At 42.6% G+C, this 24374-nt stretch overlaps 1 protein-coding gene and 1 long non-coding RNA gene across 4 annotated transcripts in view; both read left to right on the forward strand.

Moving 5' to 3' along the window:
* The window catches only part of Tbce (tubulin folding cofactor E), a 48264-nt gene that overhangs the window by 19178 nt on the left and 4712 nt on the right, over positions 1–24374 (forward strand). Inside the window, exons 3-13 of one of the 3 annotated variants that reach the window (XR_007973177.1) lie at positions 7374–7458; positions 10578–10763; positions 13171–13259; positions 16901–17000; positions 17838–17940; positions 18802–18878; positions 20832–20927; positions 21409–21473; positions 21561–21625; positions 22115–22255; positions 23924–24090. Coding sequence is in view for 1 of the 3 variants with exons in the window: in XM_052156200.1 (XP_052012160.1) it covers positions 7374–7458; positions 10578–10763; positions 13171–13259; positions 16901–17000; positions 17838–17940; positions 18802–18878; positions 20832–20927; positions 21409–21473; positions 21561–21625; positions 22115–22255; positions 23924–24077 (1161 nt within the window). In the remaining 2 variants the exon portion in view is untranslated. The remainder of the gene's footprint in view (positions 1–7373; positions 7459–10577; positions 10764–13170; positions 13260–16900; positions 17001–17837; positions 17941–18801; positions 18879–20831; positions 20928–21408; positions 21474–21560; positions 21626–22114; positions 22256–23923; positions 24091–24374) is intronic. The other 2 variants (XR_007973176.1, XM_052156200.1) reach the window with 2 other exon arrangements.
* On the forward strand, positions 13266–16819 carry LOC127664347 (uncharacterized). The gene is made up of 2 exons (XR_007973178.1): positions 13266–15245; positions 15596–16819. It is a non-coding gene; the product is annotated as an uncharacterized LOC127664347 (long non-coding RNA).

Consider the following 24374-nt stretch of genomic DNA (forward strand, 5'->3'; position numbering starts at 1 on the left):
ATCCCAAGAGAGTTCTTTAAAATCAGTCATCCTTGACTGTCTTAAAAAATAGCAAAAAACCTTTGTTCTCAATCATCCTCTTGGGTTAGTCAACTCTCTAAAATGGAGAGTCACATGATTCTTCCAAATTACTGATAATTTAATATGCTGATTATATTGTCAAAATTCTTGTTTTTTATTTTATTTTTCACCATCAGAATTTTTTATTGATTTTTAGATATGGGTTTCTTAGTATCCCAGATAAAGAACGTCTGTATTGTTTTTTTTTTTTTTCTTTTTCTCTAGACAAGGTTTCTCTGTGTATCCCTGGCTGTCTTGGAACTCACTCTGTAGTCCAGAGTGGCCTCGAGCTTGCAGAGATCCTCTTGCCTCTACCTCCTAAGTGCTCCTATTAAAGGCTGATCTCAGATTCTTGATGTCTTGCCTCAGACCTTTGAATGCTGTGATCACAAAGTGAGCCATCACACCGGCCGGCATTGTTGCTTATTGGAGGTTTTTCATCATCATCTCCTCCTTCTCCTTTTTTTCTTCTTCTTCTCTTCCTCCTCCTCCTCTTCTTTTCTTCTTATTTTTTTCTTAGCTTCACTAAGGTACCACAGCTTAGAGTCAGAATTGACTTATGTGGTGTGTGGTAACGGTCATGGACAGCACAGTTCTTTAGCTTTCAGAACATGATGGTAACTGTCTTTTTATTCCTCTATCAGAACTGACAGGGGTGTGTATTTAAGTGTAACACCTGACATACTTTCCAGCTGTGGAGTGCTGCCTCCCAGACCTAATATACTAGGTCCATCTTAAACCTTGAGTAGCTGAGGCCAGTACAGGATTGGGCCTAGGTGGGGTGGGGTGGGGTGGGGAGGACCTGGGGGTTGTGCACTGCCCTCAGCCACACTTCTTCCTGAGAGTAGAAGCTTTACTTCAGTAGTGCTGGAGTTAGTGTGGCACGCAGCCAATGGCACGCATTGGTTCTCCAGATAGGCTAGGGTGGAATTGTGTCTTTGGTCTGTTGTTGGTGCTTGTGTGGGGTGAACAGAACCTGTAAGAGGGAAGTCAGTGAAACACCTTCTAGGAAATGGCAGAAACAGCTGAAGTGATGCTTACCCCGCACACACAGGCTTCTAGATTCTAGACCATCGAGTTTGAAACAAAGAGAAGGAGCTAAATTTATCAACTAGACTAACAGTTTTTAAACTTTATGTTGTACCAGCCATTGCCTTTGATAGGCATGTGATTGTGTTTGGGTGAGAGACTGTAAGGAGTGTAAGTAGCATGAGCAGTAAGTACCTTAGGATGTTGACTGGAGCTGACCTCTTACTGGGAGACAGCCCTGTTTACAATTTGTAGCAAACTTTGTCACAATCAGTTTGATAATTCCAAATTTTTGTTTTCTACTAAGGGTTTCTACTCTCAGACATGCTAGGCAGGTTCTCTGCCACTGATCCATGTCCTCAGCCCTTTAATTTCTAACCTAATTTTTTCTATATCTTGGATCATGTTTTTATACTTTTTTGGGTGGCTGGTGTATGGGGGGGCAGTTTTTGGAGACAGGGTGTCTCTGTGTAGCCCTAGCTGTCCTGAAATTCATTCTGTAGACCAGGCTAGCCTGATTCATGGAGATCCGCCTGCCTCTGCCTCCCCTGAGCTAGGATTAAAGGCGTGTGCCACAACCCCCAGCTCTTTAAAAAACATTTTTGTTGTTTACATTTTTCATAGATGTAAAACTTGGATTCTCAGTTGTTAACATATGGAGGCTTTAAATGGGTTGTAGAGTGTCTTCTGAGAGAGAAAGCCCAATCTTGTAAGTGCTATTTCTGTAGTGCACATCTAGGCCAAACTGAGTGGTTTTCCAAAAGTCCTGCCCTGAGGACTAGAAATTGTATGCTTAAGCATTCAGAGCTGTTTCTGACTTGAAGAGTATTTTAACTGTTAGAGAGAATTGCTTCTGATGTTGCTATTGTGAATTTTTAAAGTACTCTTCTGAAAATGCTTTATTGCCATTTGTAGGAAAAATTTAAAGTATGATGTTTAATTATCAGCTCTCAGCAAATCAATATAGTGAATATAGACTTTACAGTGTATGTGGATCATAGGACTGGGGAGTGGCCTTATATGGTCAGATTCAGCCATCATCTTGGTCAACATGACTCATGTCTAAGATTAGCAGTATAGAATACCTGTCTTTCAGTCCAGAAAGAGAGTCTGCTGTAGTGAGCCTGAGGGTCTTGTTAAAATACACATTCTCCACCCGGTTCAGTGTTGGACACCTTTAATTCCTGAACTTACAAGGCGAAGGCAGGTGGGTCTCTGTAAGTTTGAGGCTAGCCTGCTCTACATAGTGAGTTGAAGGGCGGCTAGAGCTGCATAGTGAGACCCTGTCTTCAAAACCAAAAACTAAAACAAAATACACTTTCTTTGCTCTGTTTGTTTGTTTGTTGCCCAGGAATCCTGATTTAGTAGGTCTGATCTGTAGTCCAGTGCTAGATGATTATTCTTGTGTCCACACTTTGAGAATGGTTGTTTTGTTATTTTGGGATATGCTATTTTTCTGGTAGAAACTGAGATCCCTAGACAGCCATGTAGAACCATCTATCTAGGTCCTCTGCCTAAGAGCTTAGAGGGAACTAAGCCAGGTTTGATCTATCAATCTATCTATCTATCTATCTATCTATCTATCTATCTGTCTGTCTGTCTGTCTGTCTGTCTATCTATCTGTCTGTTTGTCTATCTTTCTTTCCTTCCTCTCTCTCTCTCTCTCTCTCTCTCTCTCTCTCTCTCTCTCTCTCTTTCTTTCTGTTTTTCAAGACAGGGTTCTCTGTGTAGCCCTGGCTGTCCTGGAACTCACTCCGTAGACCAGGCTGACGTCAAACTCAGAAATCCACCTGCCTCTGCCTCCCAAGTGCTGGCCTTTAAGGCGTGTGCCACCACTGCCCGCCCATGGATCTTTATTTCTTAACCCTTTCTATATTCCTGGAAATGCTTGTTTGTTTTTATATAGGTCTCAGCTCTGAAGTCAAGGCTGGTCTTAAAACTCATGGCCTCAGCTTCTCAAGTGCTAGGTCTACAGGCTTGACCTACCCTGCCCAGATATTGCAGGTTTGGTTTTGTTTTGTTTTGTTTTGTTTTCTTTTGTTTTGTTTTATAAGAGGGTTTCTCTGGGTAGCCTTGGCTATCCTGGAATTTACTCGTAGACCAGATTGGCCTCAAACTTACAGAGCTCCACCTACCTCTCCTCCCAAGTACTGGGATTAAAGGTGTACAGCACCACTGCCCAGCTTATTGTAGACCCATTAAACACACCCACAGCTTACAAATTACAAAAGCTCAACAGCACTGGGGCATTCTAGACAAGAGACTGCCTATATGGTGTTCAAACCAGCATTTTTCATAGCTTCAAAGAACCTGAATTTTGTTAAGGATAACCTTGAAGTAGCAAGATTGCAGCTATTAGAGTAGTGAAACTTTGTTTTGGCTGTTAGCCATTGGCTTTATTTAGAGGCTCTGAAGAGTTGTTCTCTCTGAGGGAAATGTAAAGAGAATTGAGAATGAATCAGGTCAACAATGTTGCTTAGAGTAGACAGACTCTCTTAGTTGGTCCTTTCATCGCGTAAGTTAAGTTAGGTATCCTTTAAAAAAAATGTAATAATCTAAGGGCTTGGTCTGTGCAAAGAAGCCAGGGAGCAGAAGCAGCATCAAAGGACCTTCTGGCAGTGACCGTCCTTGTCTTTGGGTGGAGGAGGTAAAGGAAGAGATTCCTGGAATTTGAATGTGTCCTGGGGTCAGGCTAGCCCTATGAGGATATGGGTCTTGTAGTTCTGTAGTTACAGATAGTGGACGTGGAGTAGCTCCTAGCCTATTAGTAAGGTCACTGACCTAGTGATACCTTTGTCAAATTGAATTAAATGGTCCACTTACCATACAACAAACCCTGCCCCCAGCCTTGAGGATGGAACCCAAGACCTCATGTACATTAGACAAGTGCTTTGCTATTGAGCATCACTCTAGTCCTTAAGTTCCTTTAGTTCGGCTTTCATGCTCAGCAAGTCAATTCAATTATAATAGGATCTCTTATGTTGGTGCATGAGGTAGAATATGCTGATCACACGACTCAATTTATACATAGGTTTCTTTTTAAAACTAATTTATTTTGTCTATGTATATATACATGTGGGTACCTATGCTCAACATGGCTAGAGTTGTCCCTCTCCTTCCAACATGTGAGTCCCAGGGACTCCACCTAGGGCTGTTGGGCTTAGTGTCATGCATCTTGAACCACAGAGCTACCTTCCCAGCCCTAGACATCCTGGCTTCTAGACTTCATTTTTTAGGGCAGCTTTAAATCCACAACAGAAATGAGGACAAAAGATTGTCGAAGTTCCACATACTTCTTATCTGTCTATGCACACCCTCTTGAATGCTACCTGAAGGGATTCCTAGCTGGCCCAAGTATGGCAAACAGCTCCGGCAGGACTGGCCATTCTCCCCAATTCCCCATACCTTGCCAGAAAAACATTAGATTATATTTTTAAAGCTAGCCATTAAGGTCTCACCTCTTATTTGGGTATGCCCTCCTCCTGAGGCTGATTACTATGGTCCAGCTATCAAAATATTAAAAAGCCTATCCAGCGATCAAAATCCCCCTTTTGGCTGCCCTAATTAATATGCCCAGTCAGAACAGGGACCAAGTATTGGAGCATGTGAGCCTGTGGGCCATTCTCATTCACACCCACCTTCTGCCTCCTGGCCCCAGTAGGCTGTTAGCCATATAACAATGCAAAATTCATTTAGTTCCATTCCAAAAGCCATCTTGTTGTTTATGTTCAATGCTGTTTAAAATCTCATCCTGAGACTGAAGACAATCTCTTAATTGTAACCCCCTATAGATCCAAAAGCAAATAATGTATTTCCAGCATACAGAATATATATTACCATTCCAAAACAGAGAAATGGAGACATAGCTAGGGAATCGTTAGAGAATACCGGACCAAAGCAAGGCTGATCCCCAGCTGAGGAAACTTGAACTCCTGCGGTTCATGTCTGTGGCTTAATGGCTCTGCCCTTCCAGTTTTGCTGCCTGTAACATACTTCATTCTCTTGTTCTGGATCCATTCCCTGTCCGCAGCTCTCCCTGGAAGACATCCTATGGCTCTGGCATCTCCAGCATCTGGGGGAGGGGGGTGTCTCTGGCATAGTCCCGGCTTCTCCTTCACAGCTTCACATGGGGGCCTCCCTCTCAGGAGTCCTCACACGGGCTTCCCTGCTACAGACGTGGACCTAGCAGCTCTCTCTCTCTTTTTTTTTTTAAAACTTTTTGTTTGTTTGTTTGTTTGTTTGTTTTTTGTTTGTTTGTTTTTTCGAGACAGGGTTTCTCTGTGTAGCCCTGGCTGTCCTGGAACTCACTCTGTAGACCAGGCTGGCCTCGAACTCAGAAATCCACCTGCCTCTGCCTCCCAAGTGCTGGGATCAAAGGCGTGCGCCACCACCGCCTGGCCTAGCAGCTCTCTTTAACTGTAGAAGATTCTACAACCTTTCTACTCCTGTATCATCCTCCACCAAAGACATTAATGTCACTTTTAAGTTTAGCCTCAGGCATGTGAAGGCCCAGGGTTGGCTTAGGGACTTCATCAAGGCAAGGCCGGTCTCTCATTCAAACAGTGCATTCAGCTTTCTTTCTGTCTACTTTCAAGGCTGGAACTATATTTAACAATCCATGCCTACTTTGCTGCTTTAACTACTGGGTTATCCCCAGCCTGTTCAAAATATCTTTTTATTTTGTGATTTCTTTTTTTTTTTTTTTTACTTAAAGTAGTTTAAAATACTATTGCTTAATTTATAAGTACAAGAGAAATTTTTTTAAAAAAAAGATTTTTGTTTTGTGTGTGTTTTTAATGTATCACACATGTACGGTACCTGCACAGGCCAGAAAGGGATGTCAGATCCCCTAGAACTGGCATTGCAGACAATTGTGAGCTGCCGTGTGAGTTCTGAGAATTGGACCTGGGCATTCTACAAGAATAACTAGTGCTCTTAACCACAGGGCCATCTCTCTAGCCCAATTTATTTCCTTTTCTTAAGATAGTGTTTAGCTATGTATGCTGACCTCTGACTCACAGAGATCTTTCTACCTGCCTCCCAAGTACTTAGATGTGCCACCATGCCTAGCTCCTTCTTTAATTTCTTTCTGTATTGTTTTATAGTTTATCATTCTTGTTGACTAATACACCCAAAATTTTAGTTTTTCACATCGTGCATACACATCTTGAAATGGTATAGTCATTGCCCAATGCAAATAAAGTAAAGAAGGAGTTGAGTTCTGGGCTAGCCAGAACTACATAAACCATGTCTTTAAAGAAGAAGAAGAAAAAGACTAGACTTCCTATATTTATGTATTGGAAGACTTAATTTTGTTTAAACTTAAAATTTATCAGTGGTCAAATATTTAGTTTTTTCCCTACCAAAATCCCAGGGATGTTTTTGTTTGTTCTTCTTATTTGTGTGTGTATGTGTGCACACTTTCCATGATACTTGTCAGAGTTGCTGCTCCTACCATGTAGAACCTGGGGATTGAGCCTCAGGCACCACTGAGAGACCCTGTCTCAAAAAAAAAAAAAAACAAAAACAAAAAACAAAAAAACCAAGAGGCAAGGGCCATAGCTCAGCAGTTAGGAGTATTTCCTGTTCTCGTAGGGGACCTGAGATCAGTTCTAGCACCTATATCGAGTGGCTCATAATATTCTATAACTCCATCTCCAGGGGTCAGGCACTTCAGTCCTTGGGAACCCGTACTCACAAACTCATCCCTAACCAGTTGCTGAGTGGCTTTGTTTTTATGCCTTATGCCCAAGGCACTGGCAGCTCTACTGCTGGTTCTGCTGAAGTCTTCCCCAGGGATCTGAGCCTCCTGCCTCCTTGCAGGTTTCTATCTGGGACAATTTTTTTCTTTGAATGCGTTTTTCTCATGCGTTTTTTGGTACTGAAATTACCTGTATTTCATCTTCAATTTGTCCTTCCTTAGACTTTTTGTTGTGGTGGGAGTTGTAGGTATTTAGGGTAGAATTTGCCATTTTAATCATGTGTTGATTATAGTTATGAGTCATGATCTGAGATTATTTATGAATTGGTCAGAGAGAGAGAGAAAGAGAGAGAGAGAGAGAATGTATGTATGTATGTATGTATGCGTTGTGTTCTGGGGTTTTGGTAGCTTTTTAGCCCACATAGTCTATTATTGCATTGTTTAATAATGTTCCCAGGAGATACCTGAGACATTCCCTCCTCTACTTGTGATGCAGCTTCCGTTACAAATGCATTTGCTTGCCGGAGAATAGAGCATCCCTCTGTCATCTTTTGTCACCTGGCTTTTCTTTTTCTTTTTCTAGGACTCTGGTTAGGTCTTGAATGGGACAATCCCGAGAGAGGAAAGCATGACGGCAGCCATGAAGGCACTACGTACTTTAAATGCAGGTAAACATTTCTTATGATTGACAAAGTCATTGGATTTGGGGGGGGGGGGTTGTTGTTGTTGTTATTTGTTTTTTGTGTTTTGATTTTTTGTTTTTTGTTTTTTTTTTTTGAGACAGGGTTTCTCTGTATAGCCCTGGCTGTCCTGGAACTTACTCTGTAGACCAGGCTGGCCTCAAACTCAGAAATCTGGGTACCTCTGCCTCTGCCTCTGCTTCGGCTTCCTAAGTGCTGGGATTAAAGGCATGTGCCACAACTGCACAACTGGGTCATAGTTAATTATGAATAATAGGGCTGGAGAGAGGAAGCATTGGTGGACTGGGAATAGTCAGTGTAATATTCGGAATAGTTACAAAAGGTACTTCAGCCTGCATTGTGGTACATGTCTTTAATCCCAGCACTCCGGTGGTAGGATCAGGCAGATACAATCCTGTACAAGTTCATGCCCTTCATGCCCCTGACCAGAGTCCGGAGGAGGGTTGTCTTTTACTTTCTGCTGAATTTCTTGAGACAGTGTCTCTCACTGAACCTAGAGCTCCTATTTTGGTTAGACTGGCTGGCAGGCAAACATGTGAAACCCCAAGCTCTGCTGCATACCCCTGGTGTTGGGGTTGCAGGCTTGTGTAGCTGTGCATGGTGCTGGGGTACTAACCGAGTCCTAATGCTTGGACAGCAGTGCTCCCGTCCACGAAACCCTTTGCCATTCCACTCCCCTTACGTAGTCACAGGCTGGCCTCTAACTTGATTCACAACTAAGGCTGGTTCCGAACTTGAGATCCTCCTGCCTCTATTTCTCACGTTCTGGGATGATTGGTATACACCACCATCCCTTAGCAAGCCCTTGGTATCTTCTTTCTTTTTTGGATTGGATCTCACTATATAGTTCCTGGCTGGCCCGGAACTCATTATGTAGAACAGGTTGGCCTCGAACTTACAGAGATCTATCTCTTCCTCCTGAGTGCTAAGATTAAATATAAATATAACTATACCAGTTTTTGGTTTCTTTTTATGTGTCACAGGTTCTGAGCACTAGGTGCTAGTAGGATGAGGACACTTATGAACTGATCTATTTTCCTCCTAGGTTCAGAATTTGTATCCCGCTGTAGCATATTGACATAATCACTGTTAAAAATCAACGTGTTTTCTGGAAATCTGATGCTGATGGGCATGCATTTGACTAGTAGTTTTTTGTTTGTTTGTTTGTTCATCTATTTATGATTTATTGGGATGTTTGGTTTCCTGAGAAGCCTGTTGGGAAGGTTTCACCAAAGATCGAGATCTTTGATTTGCAACATGCACGGTCTCTACTTTGCAGCTCCCTGACACAATTCCACACTCTCTATCTGCCTATGGCCCAAAGTAACAAACATCTCCTTTTAACTAACTTATTACCATTGCTGTAAGAAGTGTGTATTTAGGCAAAGTATGTGTACTGGAGAACTACAGAGGCAAAGGTGGAGGCAGAGGCAGAATGACGTCATGTTCAAGGCAGTCGGGGCTGAGTAACAGAACAGTCTTAGGAAAATAAAAGCCACAATGGCTGGAACAGCAGGTGTGTAAGCCCAGGAAAGCTCCCCTAGTGTCATGTCAGCAGTGGACATCTTTTATGTGGACACTAGTCCTCCTGCTACCTACCAGACACATCCACCGAGTCGCTCCACAGCCCTTATGTGAAACTGGTAGTGTTCTCTCCTCTCTCATCTTGAAAAGCTTTGTTTTTAGACAAGGTTCCACTGTGTAGCCTTGGCTGGCATTGAACTTACTGTGTAGATTAGGATGATCTTTAACTTGAGATCCCTGCTTCCTGAGTGCTGGGGTAGAAGACATGTGCCATCACACCTGGCAAATGTAAATTTTTAAAAATTCTACCTTAGGTTTTATTTTATTTTTAAAATAATTTATTAATTTTTATTTTACGTGTATTCATGTTTTGCCTGCATATATGTCTGCATGAGGGTGTTGGATTCCCTGGAACTAGAATTACAGAATGTTGTGAGCCACCATGTGGTTGCTGGGAATTGAACCAGAATCTTCTAGAAGAGAAGCCAGTACTCTTAAGTGCTGGGCCATCTCTCCAGCCTGTAGTTTCTTTAAATTTAGATGGCAATGTTTGAAAAATAAAATTTCTCTTTTCTAGTTTTTATACTTTAAATATAAACATTATCATTTTAGTTCGATTTTTCTTATTTTTTAAATTATTGTGTGTGTACGTGATATATATATATATGTGTGTGTGTGCTTGTGTACCTCTGCATGTGTGGAGTATGAAGAAAACTTTATAGAGTCAGTTCTTGTTTTCCACCTTTAAATGGGTTTCAGTGGATAGTCTTTCAGCCCTCCCCCTTTTCCTCCCCCTCCCCCCTTTCTTTCAAATTCTTATCCCATCCCCCTACCTCCAGCATTTCTTTAAAAATCTTTTTAGCATTTGTTTATGAAAAAATTTCTTAGCTTTCTTTGTTTTGTTTTGTTTGTTTTGTTTTGTTTCATCACAGTGTTTCTCTGGCTGTCCTGGAACTTGCTCTGTAGATCAGGCTGTCCTTGAGCTCACAGAGATACCCCTGCCTCTATCTCCAAATGTAGGAAAACATTATACTTCTTAATCATCAGAGAGGTAGAGGTTTCCCCATGGAGCTAATATTTTTGTTCTCTTTAATGTGAATTATCTGTTCATATCTTTTGTCTGTAGGAATTTCACGTGCTTGTATAAGCTCCGAACCTTTCTGATCACTGGCAGAGATTACATATTTTTCTTCAGTACCTTTTTGTTTGTATTGTATTTATTTTAGCATATAGAACTATTTAAAAGTCACTAAGATATCATGTTTTACAGGTTTCTCTGTAGACATCCTTTCCTTTCCTTTTTCTTGCCGTACTAGATATTAAACCTAGAGCTTTGTTAACCCTAGGCAAGCACTCTCAACACTGAGCTGTGGGCACAGTAGCCCACAGCTCCTGGATAGGTACAGATACTCTTTAAGACATCTTCACTAGCCTTGAACTCTAGAACCTTGTCAGGTCGGGAACCTGCCTCAGCCTCCCAAGTATCTGGGATTGGCAGGCCTCTGACACCATGCTCATAGCAGATGATATTTGAATATTCATTTCTCTCCCTTCCTTCCCAGGCACCCAACAGGAGGCTCTTTTGTTCGTCCAAACAAAGTTAATTTTGGAGAAGACTTTCTTACTGCCCTTAAGAAGCGATATGTGCTCAAAGATGGACCTGATGATGAGGAAAAATCATGTTCCTTAAAAGTTGGAAGTAAACAAGTGCAAACTATTGGTTTTGAACATATTACAAAGAAGCAGAGGTAAATACAGCTGTTGCTGGTAGCCGGGCCTTCAGAGTCACCAGATTGTGTGCAGCTGCTGCTTGTAACTGTGCTCTCATGTTGGTTCATCTGCTTTACACACTGGCTTGAAATGTGGAGAGCACAGCACTCTTATTTGGGGAAATTAAAACCCTCAGTTTAGCTGAGTGTGGTGGTTCATTCATACCGGTGACCATAGCAAGCAATTGGGAAGGGGAAGTGGAAGGGTCAAGGAGCTCAGTGATTATTCTTGGTTATGTAGCCAATTTACGGCCAGCCTAGGCTACATGAAATCCTATACTTTAAGGGGAGGTGGGGAAGAAGGAAGAAAGAGAGGGGTCAACCCTGGAGTGATGGCTCAGTGGTTAAGAAGAATTGCTCTTGCAGAGGACCCAGGTTCAGTTCCAAGCAGTCACTATAGCAAAGCAGCCCCCACCTGCCTATATAATAGCTCAGTGGCTAAAGGGGCCTACTCTACGGAAGCCTAATAATGGCCTGAGTTTGAGCTCAGAACCCATTTAAGAATGGAGAGAATACCTGGCCTAGAAGCAGTGACTTCTCTCAGAGTACAAACTACTGGTCTGCGGTTATTAACAATTTTATGGATGAGCATTCACAGTTCCTTTCAATGATTTCATGTTTTTGAAAAATTGATATGGACAGTTGTGTTTTTAAAAAACAAGTCATTTTCTGGGCATGGTGGCACGTGCTTGTAATCCCAGCACTTGGAGGGGGAGGCAAAAGCAAGGCCAGCTTAGGCTTCATGAGACCCCGTTTTAAATAAATAAATAAATGAATGAATGAATGAATAGCAAGTGATTTTGAAAAGTATGGTGGACAGAATATGGACATAGTGGTTTTCAGACTGATTGATTTCAGAGTCTGGGAAGTCATAGGTTTTTGAGGTACTTAGTTGGCAGCACCTAAGTCATTATGAAGTTGCTTGCTCTTAACCACACGTAAAACTTGGAACTGGGAAGTACTTGTTTTGGGCTAGACACCATGAAACATCACTGAAACCGTCAGGGCCTGATGAGTAAGTGTGAGAGCCTTTGCCCTAGAACCGGTTCCTGATGATTGTACCTTTCCCCTGCATTTAGCTCTCACGTTTATTCCTCAATGTTGTCAGTTTTCTGTTAATTTTTACAAATATTAATTAAACCATTGTGTGCTGAGTGGTATTTTGAGATCATTGTAAATACTAATTCACCAAGTTATCTGTTGTGTTTTAAAAAGAAATATTGCAGAATATACCTATAAAACAGGTTAGCAGTGTTAACTCTAAATATTGTGTACACCAGTCTCCAGAACATTCCCATCATTCCAAACTTGAATTCCATCCCCTGTAAACACCCCATCTCCTCCGCCTCCTCCCAGCTCTGGTAGCCATTGTTCTTTTCACCTGTTGCTTTTGTCTATTCTAGGATCACCAGGTGGGATTATGCAGTATTTGTGTCCCCCTCCCCACCAACCTTCCTCCCCACCTTTGTCTGATCATTGTGCTTACAGTAACATCTTCAAGGTCTCTCCATTTATGGGTTGTCAGAATTTCTTCCTTCCTAAGGCCAGCCTCTGTTTCTCAGTGTGATGTCACGTTTGGTTCATTTGTTCTGCATTGTTTCTACCTTTTGGTTATTGTGACTAAAAGTGCTGCAATTAAACTGAAGTAAAGCATTTTAACATAGTGAAGTCTGAGGCACCAAGATCTAATGAACTTGCTTAGTACCAAAGGAGGCGGTGGAACTGGGCCTTGAAACTGGGTAGCCCAGACCTGGAATTTGAATTCCAGGACATTGCCTCTTCTGTCAAGCAGAGGACACAGATGCTGCACCTGTAAAAACAGAGGAAAACTACATACACAATGCTGAGGATAGACACAGCACTGGAGAGGCTCTGTCTCAGTGCCAGGTGTCACTTCAGCATTTTGGGAAACTGCCAGCTGTCAGCCAAAAATTTAGTAGCTTTATTGGGATCTAGTCATATGGTAAAACACTATCAGGTTGACGAGAAAGTGTTCTAGAGCTCTAAATTTAATAGTGCTAAGACTAACTGCTCCACACTATCCTTTAGAGGCATGAAGTCACGGGAGAATCTGTATAGCAGAATGTCACATCATTTCATGGTATACAATAACACAGTAATTGGAGACACAGAGTTTTACAGTCAGGATTAAATCAATAGTGGCTCTGATTGGAGAGTTGGCTGGGAAGTGGAGGAGAGGGGCAGTGACTACAGCCGCCTCCAACGTTTGTGATGCTTCATTTCGTTCTTTTTTTGTAATGCTTTGCACCTTAATCTGTGTGGTGGGTACTAGCATTTGTATATCCTTGGTATTTTTATAAGGTTTTAAAGGGCCAGTGGGTAGCTTATGACTTGCATGTACATGTGAACTCTGTTTTTCTCGCAGTCACCTGAGAGCATTGCAGGAGATTTCCCTGTGGAAGTGTGCCGTGAGTTGTGCCGGTGAACAAGGAAGAATTGCTGAAGCCTGCCCCAGTATCCTTAAACTAATTTTGGATTTGGTACTTGTACCTGACCCCATTGGTTGCATGAGTTAAGTACATTCCCAGACATTTTTTCCTGAAAGTATGGCTCATGAGAGTGAAAACGTTATACTTTAATATAGTTTTCTGGGTGCTGGGGAGAAGATTTTTTACTTTCTTGAGATAGGGTCTTACTCAATAGTTCATGCTACCCTTGAACTCACTATGTATCTGAAGGTGGCCTTGACCTTATAATAGTTCTAACTCAGCTTCCCCAAGTGCTGTAATTACAGCATGAGTCTCCATGCTTAGCTCTTGGAGTCGAAGTTTGTAGGTGGGCCCCCTAGTAAGGGGACAGAGTTGGTTGGCATCCTCCTGTTATATTGGTCTCTGGTCTCCCCTCAGTGCAGGCAGGATGCCCAGTTTCATCAGAGTTGTGTGGATATGGGAAGGTGACAAGTTGGCAAGTTTGGGTTTGCAGATTGTGATTGCCCCCCTTTCTTCCCTACCCTGTGCTCCTTGGGGAGCTCCTCACCTGTTTCCTCATGAGATGAATTCCTTTCCAGCCAGAGCCCTGGAGAGGGAAAACAGGCTCTCCATGTTTGTGGAGGGATTTAATGGATGTTTTTTGAGATAGTATCTCATACTGTTATCCTGGGCTGTCTTAGAACTAAGTATGTAGTTTAGGCTGGCCTTGAAATTGCTTCAGCCTTCATACTAAGGCTACTCATCTCAGCTACTACAACCATCTGTGTCCATATTTCATCTATGTTTAATGTTTTTAGTTGTATCATGGGATGTATCAAATTGGACTTTGGATGGTGGTTGGCAGGTTGTTTTGTGCTAGTCTACTCATGCAATGAAGGTGAATCGGCAGCTGGGTGTAGCAGTATATGCTTGTTATTGTAGTACCTGACAGAAGCAGGAAGGTCATGAGTTTGAGATAATGCTCAGCTTCCTAGTGAGTTAAGGCCAGCTACACAAGAGCCTGTCTCAAAACGTATTGGCAACAGCTGCTGTTCTCAGCCTTAAGACTTTTCTTCCTTGGGTGGATGCGCTGACTGTCTTTTATAAAAGGTCCCTTCTTTCAGTGAAGAGTGTTTGTGCACCTTCAGCTTCTCTACAAGACTGTATTGGGGTACAATTGGACCCCAACATGCCTTTCCTCCCCACATTGCTGTCTTTTCCTGCTCATTTAACACCTAATTCGTTCAGGTCTGATGCTTATGTCAACCATGTGCCACAGTGAGTCACCTCCAGCCTACTTAGACCATAATCTCTATACCCAGTCAGCTGTACCATGTACCTGGCCAGCTCTGGTTTCTTTACTTTCCATGCCTAGCAAATCCTTCTGGCAGTGCTTTCAGCTTGGGGTACTCAGCCGATATCTCCACGTGCTCTCACGTTGAGGTGGGATCCAAACCCGCTGTGAGGATGTGCTGGCCAGTGTTATGTCCGCTTGATACAAGCGAGAGCCATCTGAAAAGATGGAGCTTCAGCTGAGTAGGGTATTTTACTAATCAGTGATTGATGGGGGACAGCCCAGTCCATGGTGAGTGGTGCCACCCCCGGGCTGGTGGTCCTGGGTCCTCTAAGAAAGCCGGCTAAGCAAGCCATGAGCAGCCCAGTAAGCAGCATTTCTCCACGGCCTCTGCATCAGTTCCTGCCTTGGCTTCCCTCAGTGGTTTCGGGATAGAAAATGTGTGGCAGATGCCTGGCTGCATCTTTGAGAGTCTTGTGTGGAGAGAGCTTCCTAGCAGATTGTCAGTGATCTCTGTCTATAAAACCATCTTTGTTTTGGAACCTTTAACATTTTTCTTTCCTAACAGTAAGCTACAGATCTTTGTTTTTGTCAACTCTTTCCTCCCCAAGTTGCTTTGGGTCATGGTGTTTTATCACAGCAATAATAACCCTAACACAGCGGCCATCTGACTCTTTTGTCTTCCTATAGTCAGTCCTTGGCTCAACCTTGTAGCTGAGCGACTTCCCAGAGACTCAGGTCAGTTCCTGTTACTTGGCTCCAGCGTCTCTCTAGTAATCTCATCTCTGGCAGACTAGTAGGCTTTGAAGCAGCCTGGCGGTCCTTCATGATGAGGGCCGGCCTCTAAGGCCTAGGCTCCTGGTTCTCCACCTGTGGGTTGAAAGCCCTTGGGCAAACCTATAGCTCTAAAAAAATTTTCATTACAGTTTATAACAGTAGCAAAATAACAGTTATGAAGTAGCAATGAAAATAATTTTATTATCGGGTCATCAGAGCATGAAAAACAGTACTACAGAGTTACAATGCTAGTTATGTGGAGAACTGCTGGCCTAGGTCCTCATTTTGAGAATACCTATCCATCCTTCCAGGTGTGTTGGCTATGACTGGTCCCACTCTGTCTCAGCTCTGGTGATCGTTGTGTTCGGGATGCTGTAGGACTCGTCCAGGTTGTATTTCCTAGGTTGCCCTAGTCTTCTGCTCAAGTTGCTCATAGCCTTTGCTTTCACTTGTGTCTGTAGGGCCACACCCCTTCTTTCCTGCCCTGCCTGCCATTCTAAGCACAGGGAATTTCAGACTCTACCAACTGTCTCCCTGCAGAACTTGTATAATTAACCCTTGTAGAGTAACCATAGTAACACCCACACTATCAAGTGGGAATGCTAGGCTGTCCATTAGCCTATGGCCTGGGACTATGTTACACTGTTACCTCCTTAAAAGCATAGCTGTTGATCCTTAAGCCTCAATGCATGTGTGATGGTCCCAGAGTCTTATTCTAAATTTGTGGTCCTGAGCCAGAGAGAAAGCACATTGCGGACCTTTCCTTCTCAGCCCCGTTCTTGCATGAGTTGTTGCTGACCTTGGCGCTGGTTAGAAGATTTGTGGGTTTAGGACTGGTGCTATGGAGAGGAGGATGGGAATGCTCTCTCTCTCTCTCTCTCTCTCTCTCTCTGTGTGTGTGTGTGTGTGTGTGTGTGCGCGCGCGCGTGTGCGCGTGTGCGTGTGCGCGCGCGAGTGCAAACTTGTACACATTTGTGTTTAAGGCCTCATGGTACTTAGTCTATCAGTGTATCAGAGACAACAGATCTCTGCTGTCTGTCACTGTCTTCTTTTGTTATTGTTGTTGTTTGTCAGACAGCCCTGCATGAGATTGTGACACTTGGTTGTCCTTTGATTATTATGTTTGTCTCACATTTTGACAAAAAAAAAAAATGAGTATTTTAGCTTTTGAATGAACTAGGGTAATAGTTTTTCTCTGTTTTGTTTTGCTGCTAGAGATGGGACTCAGAACTTTGGGTATTTAGATAAATACCCAAAACCAGTCCAATAGATAATTTGAAAGATGAAAACATTTGTGTTCATGGGGAAAAAAATCAAACTAGTGGATACCCAGTGAGAAGTTAAGAGTCCCTATCCAGCCAGGCGTAGTGGCACACACCTTTAATCCGAGCACTTGGGAGGCAGAGGCAAGCGGATTTCTGAGTTCGAGGCCAGCCTGGTCTACAGAGTGAGTTCCAAGACAGCCAGGGCTACACAGAGAACCCTGTCTCATCTCCCACCCAACTCCTCTTAAAAAAAAATAAATAAATAATACCTATTCTAGAATTAGAGAGTGATATTAATTAGTGTCTTTGGTGAATCATTTGAAATTACTTTTTCTTAAAATGTGCGTTTAGATATTCGAGTTGTAGATTTATCCAAAAACTTGTTGTCAACTTGGGATGAAGTGATTCTTATTGCAGAGCAGCTCAGAAACCTGGAGGCTCTTGATCTCAGGTATGGACTATGCACTGCCTTCTCTGACAGCTGACAGATACTTTCTGGGAAGCTCTGGCTGATTACACTCTGTTAAAGGTTCACTTCAGGGCAGTCTTCAAACTGTCCCTTGCCGTGCATGAATAAGGAGTGTATCTGTATCCTGATCAATTGGGAGAGGGTGGATCTTCATAGTTTACTAACCTGACCATGAAGGAGGGACATGTGACCTCAGCAGAGGAGAGGGGTTAAAATGAATGTGCTTGTTTATTTGGAATTAGTGTTTAATTCTATAGAAATAAGTAGTTCATTGGGACAATACTTAATAGTTTTGACAAGGATTATAATTTCTCTACCTTGTTTACTAATGTCACATTTTCTAAGATCTTCCCAAATATTTGATTAGTTTAATCTTAGAACCTCACTTTTCAAGTGCTCAACTAGGCTGGTCCATTCCGTCCTTCCCCGCCTCCCTCCCCTCCTTTCTTTCTTCTGATGGAGCTGAAGGTTTTTGTGTTTCATAAGCCCTCATGCAGTAGAGTCTCCCCCTCTCACTGAACACACCCCAACCCTTCTCCCCTTGCTTCTTTCCTAAGTGCTTTATGTGCAGGTAAGCGTTACCAGGCTAAGGTAGATATAGAGTAGGGTGTCAGGCTTGAGGGCACCTCAGATAGAGCACATGGGTGTAATTTGACCTTTAGTGTCTCCTCAAGTCAACTTCCGTGTCTGAGGAAACCAGGCTTCACTTACCTCCATGAGAACCCCTCAAACCTTTGCATTAAACCCCTGACTGTAGATGTCAATGTGCTGGATCTGCTGTGTAGAAATAAGTATTTCACATCTCCTTTTTCTTCTCAGTGAAAATAAACTGCAGTTTCCCTCTGAATCACCAACTCTAACTAAAACATTTTCTACTCTGAAGACTTTGGTCCTAAACAAAACAGGAATAACGTGGACTGAGGTAATCATTTTTTGCTTTATTACACAGTAATAAATGATTACAGTTTTTGCTTTAAAAGCAAATTGAAACCTAACTGTCTTCATTTTAATCAGCTTATTATCTAAACAGTAGACTCTCTAAACGTCATCCAGAGAACAGTAATCCTTTAGTGAAGTGGGATTCTAGGTCTGGGAATCCATGTTCCTGTCTCTTAGCTCATTTGTATTGCTTGGGAGTCTTGAACACAGATGCTTACAGTGGCATATATTAACTATGGAGTTTTAAAAGTCATAATGCCTGCTCCCCTAGGTTACTGCAGATGTTCTTAGGGCAGAGCACGCAGTGGAGTCTCCCCCTCTCCCTGTATGAGAGATTGTCCCCATCATCCACAGTTGTGGATGGGCTTGAGAGGAGCCACAGGCTTCCTTGGCACAGAGGCATTGTCTGCACCCTGGATTTTGGAGCCTGGGGATAGGAAAGCACCTAGCAATTGGGGCGGGGCTGGGGAGGGAGGACGGCAATACAGCTCAAGGGAAAAACTTAAGAATCAGTGAGACGCCTGTGTTCAGCATACTCTGTGCATGTTCCATGCTGTCAGGACTGACGGTGAGTACCACCTGCAGGGTCAGTCAGTTGGTTGTGTCTCTCAGCATTCCTTGCTCCTTTGTGAAGCATTTCCTAAGCTGGGTGCTGACCTAGCCATTGGTTAACAGTGCTACAATGTCCCTATAGCCTTTCAGTGTGGTGCTTCATCCTCTGCACCACCACTTCCTGCCCAGTGCAGCTTCCATGACCTGCTCACACTGCAGGGAGTTCCTGTGATGTTGTGTCTGAGCGAGGCCAGCGGAGGCCACTAGACACTGAATCGAATTTCCTTTGCAGGTGCTGCACTGCGCCCCCTCTTGGCCAGTCCTCGAGGAGCTCTACCTCAAGTCTAACAGTATTTCCATCTCAGAAAGGTAATGGACTTGCGTCGGTGATTCTGTTGCTATTCAGTTAATTCTGGATAAAGTCCAGCACTAGCCTTTAGGAGGATTTGCAGGTAAAGGTTGTAGTAGCATGTCCTCCTTATTCATTCACTGTAGTACAGATTAGATTATCAAATAAAATGTTACTCCAACCAGAGAAAACTCATCAGAGACACCTGAATTAAATATTATAAATTAATAATTTTATGCTGGGAGGTGGTGGTACACACAGAGACAGGCGGATTTCTGAGTTCGAGGCCAGCCTGCTCTACAGAGTGAGTTCCAGGACAGACAGAGCTTCACAGAGAAACCCTGTCTAGAAAAACCAAAAAAAAAAAAAAAAAAAAAAATTAGTTTTGCATACATAGTAGGTTTTCTGATTCTCAGTAAAGTACAGAGTATATTAGGTACATTTTTTTGTTTGTTTTTTTAACTAAGTAGTAATAGCTGGAGTACATGCTTGTAATTCAGCAATCTGGGAAGGTAAAACAGAAAGATGCTAAGTTTAAGGTTATCCTTGGTAACTAAGCAAGACCCTGTCTCCAAACACAAAGGGCTGAGGGTGTGACTTAACTGTAGAGCACGACTGGACATGGCTGTAGGTTCATTTTTATTTAAAAATGTGAGATACTTATTTCTATTTTTTGTGTATAATTGTTTGCCTGCATATATATCTATATACCACATATATACAGTGCTTAAGGAGACCAGAAGAGGATATTTGAACCTCTAGGACTGGAGTGAGAGGGTTTACGTCACCGTGTGAGTGCTGGGGATTGAACCTTGAGTCTCTGGAAGAGCAACCAGTGTTCTTTAATCACTGAACTTGAGCACTAAACCATCTCGCTAGCCTTTTTTGCTTGTTTAGAAACAAGGTCTCATTACAGCCCAAGTTGGCCTCAAGTTAGTTAGTGTCAACTATGACCTTCCATTTATAATCTATCTGCCTCTACCTCCCTAGTACTGGGATAATAGGTCTGGGTGGCTGTGTGTAGCAAATGAAGAATCATTAATTGGTAATATATGCATAAGTCAATTGCACTATTATAGTGTATGTGGACCCATGTTCTCTTATATATTGTTGCTTCATCTCCCTTAAAAAAAAAGTAAGATTATCTAGATGTGGTGGCACATACCTTTAATCACAGCACTCAGGAGGCAAAGGCAGAGGCAGGTAGATCTCTGTGAGATAAAGGCCAGCCTGGTCTACAAAATGAGTTCTGAAACTCCATCTTGAAGAACCAACCCCCCCCCCCCCAAAAAAAAAGCTTTTCCTTTTTTTTTAATTTAATGTGTATCTCTGTTTGTGAATGTTTTCAAGTGCTGGAGGAAGCCAGAAGAGGTATCAGATTTCCTAGAGCTGGAGTTACAGGCAGCCTGACATGGGTGCCAGGAACAGAACTTGCAAGAGCAGCAAATGCTCTTAAACACTGAGTCATATTTCTAAGCTCTCTCATCTCTTTCTTATAAACTATAACTTTTGAAATTTATTTAGACTGTGTGCTTGTTTGGATATGTGTATGAATATGGAAATCAGAACAATTTGTGAGAAATCAGTTCTCTCCTGGTCATCAGATTGTTTGCAAGTACCTTTACTAACTGAGCCATCTTTCTGGTCCGTCATCTCTCTTTTTAGATAATGTCATAAGTATGTAAAAGAAAGTCAAAAATGGAAAAATCTTCAGTTGACTTGGCTCAGACTATAAAGCTATATTGTGTAGAAGTTTCATTTGTGAAGGCAAATGCATGCATTTTTCCTCCATTATCAAAGGCAGGATAGGGTCCTAACTGCCAGCATTTTAACAGTGTCCCTTGGGTTGGCCTTTTGGAGCCAGATCCACTTCCTCCCTAACTCTTTGTAACATGGGTACACTTATTTTAAACCCCTGTCTTTCTAAACAAGAGATTAATCAATATTGAAAAAATTGTTATTTTCCAATACAGGCCAGTGAATGTCCTGCAGAAGATGAGATTACTAGACCTTTCCTCCAACCCATCAATTGATGAAAGCCAGCTGTGCCTGATAGCATATCTCCCAAGGTAACCCCTTAAAATTTACCTGTTAAAGATCCTTATCATTTTTAGTAAATGAATTGCCATATGTCAAATACACTTTTTGAATAAATATAAAATGTAGCTCCTAAACTGGGCAAGTTCCTTGGGGAATTTTAACTTGAACTCTCTGAGGGATTGTGCTTGTACCTCCTACTGTGTGGACCAGGAACCAGATAATCTGCAGCTGCAGAACTACTGTGTGGACCAGGAACCAGATAATCTGCAGCTGCAGAACTTGGTCTGGTGGTGACACCTATATCTGCACGTAGGACTTGGCAGAACAGCAGGCACTCCAGAATCTTAGATCACTGTGTGAGGGCACAGTGTCGGCATTCTTTCTGGACTTTGTGTTTCACAATAGGATGAAAACCCAAGGTAGAGGAAAATACTTGCTAATCTAGTCTAGTAGATTCCCCAGAAGACTTTGTAGTATCCTGTGTAATCAAATTTAACATTTTAATTTCAGATTAGAGCACCTACTCCTTTCTGACATTGGACTTTCCTCTATACATTTTCCAGATGCTAAAATTGGTAAATAATATTTTAGTAATGCCCTTCCCTCTTATGTTAGCTGTTCCCTTTCACTCCTACCGTGCAGTTTCTTTTTCATTGTCCTAGGGTGCAAAACATCCATGTTCCCGGCCTTGAAGTACCTCGTAGTCAGTGACAACCAGATATCAGAGGTAAGAACTACCTCAGTGTACAGGGCACAATTTGATGGTCTCCACTTGCACACAGTCTGAAGGTTCCTTCTGCCAAAAAGGTTAAACTAGGGGCCTGGAGAGACGGCACTCAGCGATGAAGAGTTCTGGCTACTAATGCAGCCCACTGAGGTTTAACACTGTCTTCTGCACTCCTTCTGTGCTCCCTGCACATGGCAAAAATGTCCGTACATATTAAATAAAAACATTAAACCAAAAGCAAAATGTTTCCTCAGAGGAAAACTCTTCAAAAGTAAACCATATTAGGGTTAAAGTTCTTTTATTTATACAGGTGTGGAATGTTAGTGAGTTCAGATGGTATGCTGGACAGTAGGAGCCCCTCCAGCTGCGAGTTGGTATAAGATGCAGCTTGTATCTCAGATGAGAGTTAGGCAATTTTCCTTTTATTTTTTTGCTAGGCCAAGTAAAATGAAATGTGACCTGACACGTTTCTTTCCTTTGTTGCTTCAGTGGTCATTTATCAATGAGCTGGATAAATTACAGAGCCTGCAGGCCCTGTCCTGCACTAGAAACCCTTTGACCAAAGGAGACAAAGCAGAGGAGATCATCATTGCCAAGATTGGTCAGCTGAAGACCCTGAACAGGTGTCAGGTGAATAGTAGGACGCTAACCATGCCCTTTGTTTTTCTTCTAGAGAGGAAGTCTTATTGGTACCTCTACTGGCCTCAACTTTTCGACTCAGTAATCTTTCCAGTTCAGCCACCGAGGTAGCTCGGACTACAGGAGTGACATTGTACTAGGTTAAAAAATGTTTTAAGACTAGAAAACAAATGATAAGAAATGTAAAAGAAGGGACTGGAGGGACTGCTCTTCCAGAAGTCTTGAGTTCAATTCCCAGCAATGGTGGCTCATAGCCATCTGTAATGGGATCCAATGCCCTCTTCTGGCAGCTCTGAAGACAGCAACAATGTACTCATGCATAATTAATAAAAATAAATAAATAAATAAATAAATAATGTAAAAGTAGGTTACATTTGTATATTATAAAGTAGTGAACAGGTGCATTTCGGTTGTTGATATTCTTTGCCCACTCCTTGGAAGGTAGAGGGTTATTAGGTCAGCACCAGATGAGTCTTACTTTGCTGTCTAAACAACAATGGTCATTTAAGGAGCAGTGGAGGAGTGTTAGGAACTTTATCCTGTGTCCTTGGAAAGAAGGCAGAACGATCCAAGCATGTCTTTGCTCTCCTTGTTCTCTCCAAGAGTGAGGCTTGGATGTCTAAGCACACCCTGAAGTTCCCTAGAGGAAGCCAGCTATTGCAGCTCACACCAAGAGAGGTGACCCTAGGCACCTAGTGCAGATATTATCGTGAAATTTAAAATGCAGGGGGGTGAAGAGCATTTGTTCTTGCAGTGGATCCACACAGTGATCCACAGTGTCTGACTCCAGTTCCACAGGCTCTAATGCCCTCTTCTGGCTTCCTCAGGTACTACAGTCATGTTGGTGTGATACATAAGTGCACCAGAATAATAAAGTAAAAATAAGTAATATTTTTTAAAAAATTATAAAACTTGAATTTTAAACTACTTGTTTGTGGGGAGAGAGAGCGTCCTGCATATTAGTGGGCAAATAAAGATGAGAAGACAACTTGGCAGACATTCTTCCACCGTGCGTATCTGAGGAACTGGCCTCAATGGTCTAGGCTGCAGAGCAAGCGTTTTAATTACTGAGCCATCTTTTTTGTTTGCTTGGTTTTTTGGGTTTTTTTTGTTGTTGTTGTTGTTTTGGTTTTTTGGATTTGATTTTTTCGAGACAGGGTTTCTCTGTATAGTCCTGGCTGTCCTGGAACTCACTCTGTAGGCCAGGTTGGCCTCGAACTCAGAAATCCGCCTACCTGTGCCTCCCAGAGTTCTGGGATCACAGGCGTGCGCCACCACTGCCCGGCTTACTGAGCCATTTTGTTGGCCCTGGTTATTAGTACTTTAGAAGAATGTGCGAGCAATTGGGGATGTAAGTAAGGTTAGTAAGTCTACATAACGGCTAGCCTTTTTAACTTAAAACCCATTTTGAATTCTGTTTTGAGACCAGTCTCCAGCCCAGGCTGGCTTTGAAGGCCTTACAGTTCTGCATCAGCTCTATAAGGCCCTGGGTTTCTTTGGTCCTCAGTTCTAAAAGGGGAGAGGGGAAGGTAGGTCAAAAGTGTAATGACCACCCCTCACCATTTTATAGTCTGTGCATGGGCCCTGAAGGACTGAGTAAAACCTGAGTAGCTCACTAGGAGAGCCTTTAAAAGACATTTCTATTTCATATCAATGCAGATTCTTCCAGAAGAAAGGCGTGGAGCTGAGCTTGATTATCGAAAAGCCTTTGGAAATGAATGGAGAAAGGCTGGTGGACATCCAGATCCAGACAAAAACAGGCCAAACGCAGAGTTTCTCTCGGCCCATCCTAGATACCAGCTTCTGTGCTGCAGTACGTCCAGGTAGCCCGTGGGGACTCCAGCCAGAACAGGGCTGTCGTGGTAGTGCAGGAAGGCTGTGCTTTGTCTTCTATGTTTTGGGGGCTCTTTGTTCCCCTTTTGAAGAGGCTGTGGGCACTTTCCTGGGGATCAACTAGTTGAAAACAGATACAAAATTGGCACTGTCAACAAACATGTGTTCCCTAGAGACCTGCACTTTGGGGGAGGAGGTGATTAGCCCCCTTTAAAAGTTTGCAGTACTCCAAGGTCATCTCAAGCACTGGTATTTTCTAAAGCTCCCAGTGTTCCAA

The sequence above is a fragment of the Apodemus sylvaticus genome, chromosome 14 (genome assembly GCF_947179515.1).
Source record: "Apodemus sylvaticus chromosome 14, mApoSyl1.1, whole genome shotgun sequence".
Taxonomy (NCBI): domain Eukaryota; kingdom Metazoa; phylum Chordata; class Mammalia; order Rodentia; family Muridae; genus Apodemus; species Apodemus sylvaticus.